The sequence below is a fragment of the Panicum virgatum genome, chromosome 2K (genome assembly GCF_016808335.1).
Source record: "Panicum virgatum strain AP13 chromosome 2K, P.virgatum_v5, whole genome shotgun sequence".
Lineage (NCBI taxonomy): Eukaryota > Viridiplantae > Streptophyta > Magnoliopsida > Poales > Poaceae > Panicum > Panicum virgatum.
The window spans coordinates 962,628-976,783 of NC_053137.1; the positions used below are offsets into that span (position 1 = coordinate 962,628).

The 14,156-nt window shown below is 43.6% G+C and overlaps 2 protein-coding genes across 4 annotated transcripts in view; both read left to right on the forward strand.

The window, feature by feature from the left end:
* The window catches only part of LOC120660299 (disease resistance protein RGA2-like), a 44,637-nt gene extending 33,422 nt beyond the window's left edge, over positions 1 to 11,215 (forward strand). The window contains exons 1-2 of one of the 3 annotated variants that reach the window (XM_039938782.1): positions 8,053 to 8,616; positions 9,631 to 11,215. In XM_039938782.1, the coding sequence (XP_039794716.1) occupies positions 9,786 to 11,066 (1,281 nt within the window). In that variant the 5' untranslated portion in view covers positions 8,053 to 8,616; positions 9,631 to 9,785 and the 3' untranslated portion in view covers positions 11,067 to 11,215. Of the gene's footprint in view, positions 1 to 8,052; positions 8,617 to 8,637 lie in introns of those variants that run through there. The other 2 variants (XM_039938774.1, XM_039938769.1) reach the window with 2 other exon arrangements.
* On the forward strand, positions 2,543 to 4,542 carry LOC120660314 (putative disease resistance protein RGA3). Its single transcript, XM_039938794.1, has 2 exons — positions 2,543 to 2,706; positions 2,905 to 4,542. The coding sequence occupies exon 2, from the start codon at positions 3,060 to 3,062 to the stop codon at positions 4,335 to 4,337; it is 1,278 nt and encodes a 425-aa protein (XP_039794728.1). The 5' UTR covers positions 2,543 to 2,706; positions 2,905 to 3,059; the 3' UTR covers positions 4,338 to 4,542.
* Positions 11,216 to 14,156: the final 2,941 nt, after the last annotated feature.

Here is a 14,156-nt window from a genome sequence, read left to right on the forward strand (position 1 = left end):
TTCATCAATAGAGGAACAGACTGCCCATGATTTGTCCACCAAGTCATGGGGGAAATAGCCCATCTATCATGAATTGAATCAGGATCATTGAATTCTTCTGAACAACTTGAGAACCTTGCATATTCTTCTTTTACTTGAGCCAATTCTTCTGGTATGCGAAAAAACTTTTTGAAGCAAGTCATCCTCATTTGGGATACCTCTTTGTCCTTGTGGGGTGGTACACGGCCATCAATTTCCTGAATCCATTGCCTACTGTAGTATCTACAATTTCAACATTATATTTTACTATTTTAGAACATGAGTAAGTGAAGAACTGAGGAGTGAATACAATCTGAATTGTACAAGTATTGTGTAGATTGTTACCTTGGATTGAGTGAGTGAGCCAAACAATGCAATGGATTATTCCCTTTTGTCCACCTAGCAATCAATATGTCATGAACAACTGAGTAATAGTCAGACACCTCATCATGTTCCTTCCCTTCCCAGAGATATATCTCTTTCTTCACTTTCTCAATCATAGAATCCCACATTTCATAAATTAAGTGAAGACATGGCGTGTCAGTGTCCACCACACGTATCATATCATATATAGGAGAAGTAACCTTAAGAATATGCTCAACATTGCTCCACCACACATCACTCAGTATCTTTTTCTTGATAGTTTGGGCATTTTGGGCAGTTGGAGCATCCTCTCTGTAGACAGTCCATTTGTCACTTATCACCATTTGCTGGAGTGCCATTTTTACCTCAACAAAGCGTCTCAACATACACACTACCGAGGCAAATCTTGTTTCAGCAATAGACAATAACTTCAAATGGCTAAACTCATTGAACATTGAAAGACGCATGCTATGGTTCATTATGAAATTTTTTTATCATGTTAGCCTCAGTTTTAACAATATTGTAAAATTCAAGCTGGCTCCAAGCAAATAACTCTTCCATAGAAGGATCCCTTGAGAGTTTAGGCTCACATATACTTTTCAAAGCCAAATTAAGAGTATGCACAACACATGGTGTCCAAAATATGTTACCATATTCAGCTTCCATTATTAGACCCGCACCTTTAGAGTTCGAGGCATTGTCGGTGATGATCTGTACCACATTTTGCCGGCCTACTTCTTCAATAACAGACCTCAACTTCTCAGCAATGTATTCTTTTGTCTTGATCTCTCCCTGACAATTATCGGCCCTCAAGAACATAGGTGCTTTCTCAGAAATGGCAACAAAATTGATGATTGACTGCCTCTGCGGATCTGACCAACCATCGCAGCAGATTGTGACTCCCTTCTCTGCCCATGTACTCTTTGTACTCTCCATTAGAGTCTCAATGTGCCTCCTTTCCTGAACCAGGAGTCCCTCCCTTGCCCTATTGAACCCAGGAGGCGTGTATCCAGGCATGGTGCGGCTACAAGCAAATGAAAAGGCCTCTCGAAAATATGGATTTCTTAAGAAATTGAAAGATATACCTCCAGAGTAAATTGATCTTACAATTAGAGCATCCAAATGTTTGCGGTCTTCCAATGCCCAAGCTTTCTCCAATGCTGAAGCAGGTCCCCTTTTCTTCTTACTAGTATTGCCTGAAGGAGCAAGAGCAGTAGGCATGGAAACAGTGCGTGCCTTTCCTCTTTGCACTAGTTCTTCACATCTTTTAACTTCCCTCTTCATCTCACAGAGCACTTCATATGGCATCTTGTCACACTTGATAATTCCCCTTCCTGATTTCTGCAGCAAGTGAGCCTCAACTCTAGTGTAGCTAGTGAACTTCTCCATTGAGCAATACTTGCATTTCCAGAAAAACATTGCCGCCTCCTGTTTTAGGCTTCTCTAAAATGTTACATAAGCCTACAGTGGAGCCTTTATATCAACCGTGGATGCAGATCCTGTACTACCACTAGCATTTGTGCTAGCACCTCCAGCAGTAGCACTAGCATTGCTCGATGTAGCCATCTTCGGTCTACAGAACTACAGAAGAAAGCAAGAACAGGCCTGAGGTAGTGAGGTCTCTAGATCTAGGAGGAGAAAAACAGAGAGGGAAAAGGTGGGAAGAAGAAATCAATCCTAAGGCTAGAGGACGACGGGAACGGGAAACTCACCGGAGATTGCAGCCGACAGTCCTCCTCGCCGGCGGGCGGCGGCTCGTCGCCGGCGACGGCGAGCGGCGGCGCTCGTGCGCTACGGGCGGGCGGGCGCTTGCGTGCGTCGAGCCGTCGAGTGCTGGCTGCTGGCTGCCGTGACGGGCTATGTCAGAAGGGGTTGGGATATGGATGAGTGCTTCGTGGGCTGGGCCGTATCCAAAAATGTCCAGATACGTGTCCGGCCCGCGTATCCGTTTATTTGCCATTTATTTTTATCCCGATACTCCGCGGACACGTATCGGCGCCGTATCCGCGGCGTATCCATGTCCGGCGCATATCGGACACGCGATACGTGGCCTGAGCGCCGTGTCCGGGTAACAGAGATATTCAGAGCACCTATGGAAGTAGAGAACCGCATGTTACATGGCAAGTGGGCTCGCACAGATGGTGAGGGCTTTGGCTTTGAGTCACTAAACAAAGACCTGAGAGTCAAGGTCTGTACCTTTCTCAGCTGGTAGTGCTGTTAGTTGACAATGACGCAGAGGAAATGTGAATCAGGGGAAGGCCCAAGGGTCAATGATGAAACATCTCGTGCATGGACTTTGGACCGATCTTTTGCACACTTGACCAAGTAATATCTTGAGTACTCTAATATCTTTCTTTCTCTCTCACCTGTTCTTAATACACATCCTTGATCTCCATAAACTCTTATACCAGAGCCATCTCATGCATGCTATTTCTCCAAAGCTGCTTTTATATTTCTTTGTAACACCAGCTGGGTTATCTTCATGAGGTGAGAGTTCCCTAATGGATACTATTCTTTCTGCAGTCCTGGGTGAACTTGCCTCTAGATCCATAAATTTCTTCATCAAAAAAAGCTCCAAGCCAAAGGCACTGGATGTGGAGGACAGCCTGCAAAGGTCTCTCCTTCGGGCACAAGTAATCATCGATGAGGCTGCAGGACGCCACATCACGAACCAAGCTATGCTCAAGCAGCTGGAGATGCTAAGGGATAACATGTACCGAGCCTGTTACATGCATGACACCTTCAGGTACCAATCTCACAGTGAGAAGGATGCCAAAGATCAAGTTGTGAGTCATTCTTTCTCTCTGTCAAAAGTAAATCATCTAAAAGTAATAGATTCTTCCAGTAGAAACACACTGATTTTGGAACAATTGCAAGACACCCTTGACAATTTGAACTGTATGATCCTTGATATGAAAGAGCTGGTTATGTTCATTACGATCTACCCTCGCCTCTACCGCCAACCATATAGCATGCATATACTGCTGGGCAACTGCATGTTTGGCCGCCAGATGGAAGCAGAGCTTGTCCTCAATTTCCTATTGCACACACAGCCTCATGGTGCTGATGAATTGGAGGTCCTGCCAGTTGTTGGTCCAGGCAAAGTTGGCAAGAGCACCCTTGTTGCACATGTTTGCAATGACGAAAGAGTCCGTGGTCATTTTTCAGAAATCATGTTCTTGAGTGACCATGATTTGAAAGATGAAAAGTTGACCTTTCCTGTGGAAAGATGTGTGAAGAAATATCAAAATTCCTTGTTGAACAATGTTGGGAGAATGCTAATTGTTGTTGAGGCGGCTGGAGACATCAACATAGATGAGTGGAAGAGGTTTTATGCTGCTTCAAAACGGTGTATGAGAAATGGTAGTAAATTCATAATCACAAGCCGGTCTGACAAGATCACAAAGCTTGGGACGGTGAGGGCAGTAACACTGAAATATCTGTCCGACGAAGCATACTGGTACTTCTTCAAGACACTTACGTTTGGAAGCACAGATCCCATGATGCACCCGAAGATGGCTTACATGGCCATGGAAATAGCCAGGATGTTGAATCGGTCTTTCTTTGGTGCAACCGGTACTATCTGCGTGCTGATGAACAACTTTGACATCTGCTATTGGTGCAAGGTTATGACCTTTTTGAGAGGGCTCGTCAAGTGGTATGACTCCAAATTCGGTGAGCATCCATGTGATGCTCTGAACCAAAGTAGACCTGCACATCTTTGGAGAATTGAAAGCCCTTCTGAACAGATCATGGTTGATCATCAGTATGAGTGCTCTTCACAAAAGGAGGTTCCGAAGGTGGAGTTGCGAAGTGTGATGTATGGAACTCTTAAGCCTTCTGGCAGATTTGAAGCCCTAGGATGGAGGTCTCCCATACCGCCCTACTATAACTATATTTATACTTGTGAGGTTCGAGATCTAAAAACTACATCTGCTAAGAGGAAGCGTACTTAATTCTGTCATTTTGATGCATACACAAGTGTGTATCAGTTCTTGTTTTGATTAAGTATGACAACTCACAAGTTACAAACGTAGTAAAAATATTTTCTTATACGAGATCGCAGACTATAACTGGGCAAACTGCTTTATTACTTTGCATATGTAAACTAAATGTAATTCTATCAAAATAATGCGTGGCACTAATAAGAAACTTTCATGATGTAAAGTGACGGCCGGTGCTCGTCTATGGTTTTTACTCCAGGTAACACTACAACCTTAGAATTTGTGCGTTCAAACTTATATTTTGTTTAAGACAGTATATATTCAATAATTGGTTTAAATTTACCCTTGGAATTGCAACTTCCACATTCAGGAATAAAAAATGCGAAAAATTCATAAGACTGCCACGCCACATCACAAAATTCAAACTACCAGGTGGCGCAACTTGAGATTCAAGATCTAAAATCTAAGGCAGCTAAGAGAAAGCGTTCTTAATTCCATTACTTTGAACTTTGAACCTTATATATATGCACATGATTTTACAAGGTCTCATAGTTCACTAGTTAGGTTGTCCGCACTCGTTGTACTCTATTTTCATCATCCAAAAGAAATATTCTATGCTGATCATCGAGATTCTCCTCTACACCAATTTCTTCCACACAAGTGTCGTAGCTAGGATTTTTGCATGGGGTATGCCAAGCAAGCGTATTTATATACGAACCAATAAAATCCATTTAGAAATTCGATAAAATTTCATAAAAAGCACCCAACAATTCGTACACAACTACTAAATGACATAATTAAGTCTTAAATTACATTATAGATAGTTTAAAACAGCACATTAATAGGAGTACAACACTATTTTTCAAGCCTATCAGTCCTACGCTTTCTAATGGCCATGAAAGTCCTATGACTACATCACCTTCATTCAAATCTTCCAAAATGTCTCTGTCAATAACGTGACAAGGCAATCATCCAAGAGACTATCACTCATTCTATTTCTCCGCTTGGTTTTGACAAAATCCATATTACAAAATGCCCTCTCAACACTTGTGATCCCCATCGGTAGAAGCAATATATACCATTTTGAAAAGCAAGTAAACCAAATCATAAACATTGTGCCTATTTGTTTCAATTAGATTAACTGAGAGGTCAACAAAGTTTTCTAGACCACTAAATCTGTCATCATGTCTCATGACATCAATATAGGTATCAAGTTGCAATTCTAGCTGAAGCAAATCAGAGCCAAAAATGTCCCTGGGTAGAATTCAGGAAGTCGGCGTGAGTGTAAGTGCATCACCTAGGGAGGCGCACGCAGGTGTGTGTGAGGGGGGAGCCGGGGCGCAGCCGGTGTCGCCCTCCCCCTTGCGCGGCCTTGTGAGTAGACAGGCAGGGGCAGCTGCAGGGGAGAGTGCACGAATGGGGATGGATTCTTTTACATACTGACCTTGTTGGGCTGGGTTAGGGTATGCCGGGCATACCCATGCAGCCCGCTAGCTACGCTAGTGTTCCGCACCCATCATACTCTATATCCTAACCATCAACATTTTGTACTCAAATCTACATTACCTACCCCTTCTATAGTGACTGACGAGTGGGACCCACCTCCTCAACCTTAGCTCCCCACACCTCTCTCTCTCTGGCCTCCCTCTGCATCGGCGCACCGGCCGCTCCCTTCGCTCGCACACACTGGCCGCTCCCTCCGCTCGCACGTGCCGGCCACGGCCGCTGCTCCCTTCGCTCGCGGAAGACGCAGCCCCTGCTCCCTCCATGCGCGCCAGCCACGGTGGTGGAGCCGCTCTCGCGGGCGGGTGCGAGATCTTAGCCCTCCACACGGCCGGCCACCGGCGAGCCTTGGGGGTTCGTTTTGGCTTCGAGCGGCCTCCGCCATCCCAGCCGCCTCTCTTGCATCATGCCCCCGACAGCGGCTCGGGTGCGCTCCTCCGGTGGTCTGACGAGTAGGCCGGGCACCCGATAGCGGCGCGGGTGCGACGCTCCTCCGACATCGGCCTTGTTTTAGCGGAGGGAAGGAAAAGGGAGGTGGCAGCAGAGCAGCTGCGGTGCAATGGCCGACGGCGGAGCAGCTACAGCGCGACGTGAGGCGGGGCGCGGAGGAGGAAGGGGGCTGCCAGCGGCGGGGGCAGGCCCTGCGCCAGGTCGGCTGGTAGCGTATGTTTGCTACCCTGCTCGATTTGGCAGACCAGGAGCCATTCAGGAAGACAACGGATGCTCTACCCGGTGCAACAATCCCATCCGCTATTCGGTAATGGAGGAACGAGTACTGTTTCCAGTGCAAACAGCCTTAGGCCATTCTCAGCAGGATTTCATGAGCTTAAATGTTATGACACATCAGCAAAATTGTTGACATGACAAGATCGTTATTAGGAGAGAGGAAGGAGAGTTTTATGAGATGCGAAAGGAGTTTCATCCCCCTTAACCCTCATCTGGCTCAAACCAAGTTCACATCTTGATCTGAGATTGGCCTAGCAGAGATATAGTCAAATTTAGGATATAATGTCAAAGACTAACTAGACCCAAGCAAGCTTCGTGAGCCTGCATTAGCGGGCTGTGCTTGGCGCTTGTTTTTCACCAAAAAAAAAAATCCGCCCGGACCTGTTATTTATTCCATTTATTTTGCAATGTAAAAGTAAGAATGGTGGCGGCCTAGCTAGGCTCGAGCCCTTCCCGAAAAAAGCCCAAACACCTCAACCCGATAGCTCTTTGCCGGCGGTACATGTTTTTTGAGCCCAAAACTTCTCAGCCCGGCCTGACTTTTGCTCAAGTCTGACTACAACATTGCAAATTTTGCAATGTTCAAACTACAGATAACTGTAAAAATATGGTGTAATTTCTTGTCAATAATGTTTCCTTCTACTCCGAGTCAAAAACTTATTTAGTATATGAAATATGAGCTGTGGTACGACACTCCCAAATAATTGTGGACCATTCATTTAGCTGGACTTATAATACTATTATCTCATATTACCTCATACACTCTATTTCAAATTATAATTTATTTGTTTCTTAACCCTAAGTTTGACCGGTTGTCTTGTTCAAAAATTTGTACAAAATATCATTTATTTTGTTGTGGTTTGTTTTATATTAAAAAAAGTTCTTCAAGAATGATTTAAATTTGACTATATTTGCACAATTTTTTTGAATAAGACGAGTAGTCAAACTTGAGATAAAAAATTTCAAAAGAATTATAATGAAACGGATGAAGTATTATCTATATAATTTTGTATTTTGAGAGATAGGAAAATTAAATATGAAGAATATTGGATAAAATATCTTACAATTAAATCTAGGCAAAATATATTGAAATATATTACAATTAGACATAACGTGCATGCATACGTGTTGAATTCCGATAGATCCCAAACAGAAAAACTGCAACGACCATGTCCGTGTTTCTTCTTTTTTCTCTCTCTCTTTCTTGATCGATCTGTGGAGACCGATTCCACCAGGCCACGTGTGAGTACTTACAAAGTTCCAAACTCCTAGTTGCTACTTGTTCAATGTTTCGTATTGTTTTTTCTCAACTGATGAACACGTTCCTCCCTCCATATGCCAGAGCAGGTTGAGGAAAAAATTGTGGAGCAAGTCAAAACAAGATTATGACCGGACTTGGGGAGATAATAACGGGGCAGGCAGGCATGAATGTGTATGACAGGGACTTGGAGAGAAGCTGGTCAATATATTTTTCTTTATTTTCAAAAAAAATCTTTATAACAGAAGTCCCAGAGGCTTCATGCTGAATAGCTACACATTCTGAAGATTTTGTGATTGAAGATGAGATACGATGAATCGTTTGCCATTGGTTCGGCAAAAATCTGGGAGTTCAATTCAGATTTTTCATCGTCTTTGTCGTTTCAGTGCAACCCTGTTCAGCCAAATGGAAATGTGATGCCTATGTATCAATTACGTGTTCAGCTGTCACAGCATGGCTCATTCTTGGTTTTGTGCCGGCAAGGTCAGCCATGAGCGCAGAGATGACCACCTCCGGTTGGGCTGGAGGTTGAAGAACCTCTAACAGTATGAGTATGTCCTCTTCTCCTTGCAACAGGGAATATATACAGTTGTTCAATTGCAGAGACTCATTGTTGTCTCTCTCCCTTCCCTCAATGCGGTCCCCGGACGTCTGTTGGCTTCTTCTTCTTCGCCGCCGGTGATGTGGGGTTTGCTGTCCAAGCTTCATGCTTTTTCTGACTACCGGCGGCCGCTGCCCGGAGATTTACAAGCTTTCTGCCGCCATTGCTGTATGTTGACTTCCACCGTCAATCTTCACCTCCAGGTACTCATCCATACTCTGAGATTTCCAATCTTCTCTGGTTGGCCCCGAGCTCTCATTTCCAATCTGAAGAGTAAACCTGCCTTCACTTGTGCAACCTACCATACACCGTTAATTCTTTTTCATCCCATCTAATTTCACCGGAATGGGATATGTTAGTTGAAAAGAATCTAACTGCAGTCCAGTCGCCAGAAATTTTACTGGTGACTGCTTGATTTTTCTGTTACTGTCAAAGCCTCAAAGGGCATCTGTTGCTTGGATAAAGTTCCATTGCAATTTACAAGCACTTGGAGGCAATAGCAACGAAGGACAAAAAAAAAGTCAGTCAGAACAATCAGGTGAAGGCGAAAGGAGCCCCAAAGATCAAACAACTTGTGCATGGACTACCTGCTGAGTGAAAAAACTGACCTTTCAACTTGAATAAGTATTATGTATCAGATGGAACAGGTACTGTTGTTCTTAATACATTTGTCATTAACCTTAGAGTCACAGGCTCTTGATGTGGAGGCGTGGAGGGCTGCCTCTGCTTGGTCCTGCTCCACGCACGGGTCATCGTCGATGAGACCATGGGACATCACTGTGAATAAGGGAATTGGAGTAATGTACTGTGTTGTATTGCTAGAATGGAGTATGTGGAGTTATAAGACTTTTAGACGGCTGAAAGCCTCATAGAGAAAAGATCGAGACTAGAAGCAGGGGAGAATAAAGAACGCATGGAAGTATAGAACCACTTGTTACAGGGCAAGTGGAGTAGCATTAATGGTGATGGGTCTGGTCCAAGGGTCAAAGACGATGAAATACCTCGTGCATTGGACCGACCTTTTGCAGACTTGAACTGGCAATATCTTTCTTTGTTTCTTTCTCACTTGTTCTTAGCACATCCTTGATCTTCTTAAAGTTTTAAGCCCGTGACATCTCATGCTATTACTCCGAAGCTGCTTTTTTATTTCTCTGTAACACCAGCTGAGTTATCTTCTCGAGGAGAGAGTTTCCTAATGGACACTTTTCTTTCTGTAGTCCTGGGTGAACTAGCCTCTAGATCCATAAATTTCTTCATCAGCAAAAGCTGCAAGCCCAAGGTGCTGGGTGTGGAGGACAGCCTGCAAAGGGCTCTCCTTCGGGCACAAGTCATCATCGACGAGGCCACAGGACGGCACATCACGAACCAAGCTATGCTCCTGCAGGTGGACATGCTAAGAGATGCCATGTACCAAGGCTGTTACATGCTTGACGCCTTCAGATACCTATATCATGACGAGGAGAATACCAAAGATCAGGTTGTGAGTAATTCTTTCTCTCTGTCAAAAGTAAATTCTCTTAAAGGAATTTATTCTTCCAACAGAAAGACACGGATTTTGGAAGAACTGCAAGACACCCTTGACAATTTGAATTGTATGATCCTTGATATGAAAGAGCTGGTTGTGTTCATGACGAGCTACCCTCGCCTCTACCGCCAGCCATATAGCATGCATCTACTGCTGAGCAACTGCATGTTCGGCCGCCAGATGGAAGCAGAGCTTGTCCTCAATTTCCTATTGCACACACAACCTAACGGTGGTGAAGAATTGGAGGTCCTGCCACTTGTCGGTCCAGGAAAAGTTGGCAAGAGCACCCTTGTTGCACATGTTTGCAATGATGAAAGAGTCCGTGATCGTTTTTCTGAAATCATGTTTGTGACTGACCATGATTTGAGAGATGAAAAGTTATCCTATCTTGGCGAAAAATGTCTGAAGAAATATCAAAATTCCATGCTGCACAAATATGGGAGACTGCTAATTGTCGTTGAGGTGGCTGGAGACATCAATCAAAGTGAGTGGAAGAGGTTGTATGCTGCTTCTAAGCGGTGTCTGACAAGTGGTGGCAAAATCATAATAACAAGCCGGTCCAACAAGATCACAAAGCTTGGAACGACGAGGGCAGTAACACTGAAATATCTATCTGACGAAGCATACTGGTACTTCTTCAAGACACTTACATTTGGAAGCACAGATCCCGTGATGCACCCGAGGATGGTTTATCTGGCCATGGAGATAGCCAGGACGTTGAAAGGACCTCTCATTAGTGCAACAACCTTTGCATGTTTTCTTAGGGACAACTTTGACATCCAGTTCTGGTGCAAGCTTTTGGTCTTTCTGAGAGGTTTCATCAAGTGGCACGTCTCCACATTTGGTGAGCATCCATCTGATGCTCTGAACCAAAATAGACCTGCGCATCTTGTAAGAATGTTTAGAACTTCTGAAGAGATCGTGGTTCATCATCAGTATGAGTGCTCTTCTCAAGAGGAGATTCCGAGGATAGAGTTGCGAGGTGTGATGTATGGGAGTGTCAAGCCTCCTGCTGGGAGGTTTGATGCCCTAGTATGTAGGTCCCCAATACCGCCATACTACAACTATATCTATACTTGTGAGGTTCAAGATCGGAAAACCACATCTGCTAAGAGGAAGCGTTCTTAATTAATTGTGACATTTTGAAGCTTCTTTAAGAGTGCCAGTGTGTGTGGGCGCGCACGCGCGCGTGCGCTTATAACTTACATATGGCAAGGTCGTTGTAACATATAGGATGCACTTGAAATTTTCGCTGTAACCAATAAAGTAGTTCATCATATATGTGTCTCATTTCAAACCACGAGATCTTCACGAAGTGTAGCCATGTTTCTCAAGACATGTGCATCTACTTCGGTTGAAAAGATCAAAAGGGGCGGTCACTAATTTCTTGGGACAGGTAATGAAGATGGAATTGTGATTATTCAGTTGTACGATGATGCATTGATGCAGAGCCACGATTCTCGGAGAGTTGATTGTGTCAACAAGAACATCTGAACATGTATGTTAGATAAGTCTCACATTTGTTGGTCCATGCAGAGAACACAACGAAATCATTTCCACCAAAAAGCCATGGAAACTTGCATTTTTTTTCACAGAATACTCGCATGGCAATCTTTCAGCTCGCTTCAAAGCAATGACCTGTCTGTCACTCTGTCTCCCTTCAGAGTCACAGCGAGTTCAGGAGCGAGAATTGCAGACGGCTGATGCCGCCGTCTTCCACACTCGCAATCACAACCAACCTAATCGACCTTCCAGCTCCAGTCTGCGCGAGTAATTCTTTTTGGCCTGGCCCCGGGACGGCAGGGTGCTTAAGCTTTTCGGGAAGAACTAACGCTCAACAAGTCCAAGCTTCCAGCTTTCGCTGGCCGCGGTTACCTGGTGCTTTTTGCCGCCTTGGTCTTCCGGTCGGGATGGAAGGCGGAGGTGGCCGACGGCAAGCGGCGCGGAGCTGCTTCAGTCCGCGTCGAGGAGCCGGGATTCCAGCGCGGAGGAGCTCTGCTTCCGCTTCTCGGGCTCGATTTGATGGCTCCCCACTGCGGGGTGTCGATTTTTGGTTGCCAATCTTCAGTTCCAGGTATTCATCGGTGTTCTGCCTTCTTCCCGAGGTGTTATCTTCTCCACCCTCAAATCTTTCCAGCCCATCTAAATTCACCAAACAGTCTATCAACTCATGCTCCGCACGGACTAATTAAAATTAACATAAAAATAAAACTTAATAATATTATGATTATCGATCACATGTTCTCTTTCATCTATTAAATATTCTAACACATGATCTAAAATGCATATTTATAATTATCTAATTGCAATAGATTTCATTTTACATCATACCTCCATGACTCCATGTATGTTTGATATATATTTAATCGAACCATTTATTTGTGAACTAGTATTCGTATTATCTCTCCTACCATATATGAATATATGGTGATATATATCGTGGATAGTATTTTATATAAATAGATAGAGATAGTAATTTAGAATTTTATATTAGTCTACTTTAATGTTTTATTATAACAATATATAATTTAGATTTAGATTTAGAAGTTACTTTAACTTTAATAATGATATAGTTGGATAATTTCTATGCAAATTTAGGGGGTTATTTGCATTATTTTATAATGTCATAGGAGAGTAATTTACACGAAGATTAGATGTTACTTTAGATTTTATTTATAATAGCAAAGGTGAGTAATTTAAATACATATTTAGGGGTTATTTTAATAATGACGCTATCATTTGTTTGGTCAAAACTGTAGTATTCGAAATATATCTCCTTAATTTGATCAAAGACTACAAAGCATGGGAGAATAAGGAATTAATGGAAGTGGAGGAGGAGAAGCGGAGGAGGTGAAGACTATTAGAGACCGGTTGAACTGACGACCAACCACCAGATGAACCGACGCCTATACAGAAAATTGGATAACAGCTACAAACGCCTAGTTCGACTTGGTGGCCTATATATATGGCTTCCTCCGGCCATTTTGGAGTTGCTGGAGTTCCAAGACATCACACCCACATCCAAGAACACCTCCAAGCCATTCAAGAGCTTAGTGATCACATGTTTAGTCCTTAGCATATCTTTGAGAGTGTTAGTGCTAGGTTAGCTCTTAACTGAGTGAGAGAGCAAGCTGTTGCTGCCTTGTGAGTGGTTCGCCGGCACGTCAACCCCTTGGAGCATTGGTGGCTCGCCGGCACGTCAACGACCCTCCGGCTTGGTGTGGAGCGGTATCGACAACTTTGTGCGGGGGACATGAAGATCCCCATTCTTAGTGGGCAAGCTTCTTAGTGGAAAGCGGGATCAAGGTGACCGTGATTGTGTTCAGGGAAGAGACTTGATTTCCGGGAAGTAAGGCTCGTCGTGAGTGCTTCAACAACATGGATGTAGGTGTGCCTTTGTGGCTAGCTGAACCATGGGATAAATCCTCGTGTCGAGAGTTTGCTTCCTCCATCCCCTCTTTGCGTTTCCGCATTTCACATTGCAACCATTGTGATTTTACTTTCATAGAGTAGTATCTGGATACGATTTGCTATAGATTTGCTAAACTCTTTTGGGATGAGGGTTTCTCAATAGAAGAACCGTAGTTGCATATTTAGATAGCATGTTTTAGTTTAAGTTTTATGCAAACTAGTTGGAACCATAGGTTAAGATTTTTAGATTGTCTAATTCACCTTCTTTCTCTTAAGTTAGAGCACCCGATCACTTTCAAGGAAGAGGGAACATGTGTTTTTCATTATGTGAAAACTGAAGTCGTGTTTCATCAAATCTCCTTAATTTGATCAATATCAGAAACAGCGGAAGAAAATAAGGAATTAATGGTGGTGCTGACTTTGGCTCACTAAACAAAGACTCTAGGGTCATGAGCTGTACCTATATATTCTCTGATGGTATTTATTTCTTGACAACGTGGGAGAAGAAATGCCATGTAACAATCAGGCAAGGCCAAAACGAGTTTGAAACGTCAAACATGGTACGACTTGGACAGGACTGACCTTTCGTGTCAATATTCCATTGTACAAAGCACTGTTCATTCTCCATCCCCTCCTTCATTTTCTCATCGGGGGCGGGGGGAGAGAGTCTCCCAAATGAATTTTCTCATCCAAAGAGTTACTAATAATTTTTTCTCGCTTTGCATCACCCATCCAATATATTTGATATGTATTTAATTGAACACTTTGTTTGAGCTATGTGAACAACATAAAAATTGGTATCTCTTC

What these genes read in the sequence shown, in the direction of transcription:
- LOC120660314 (XM_039938794.1), top strand. Translation starts at nt 3,060, where the DNA reads ATGCTCAAGCAGCTGGAGATGCTAAGGGATAACATGTACCGAGCCTGT.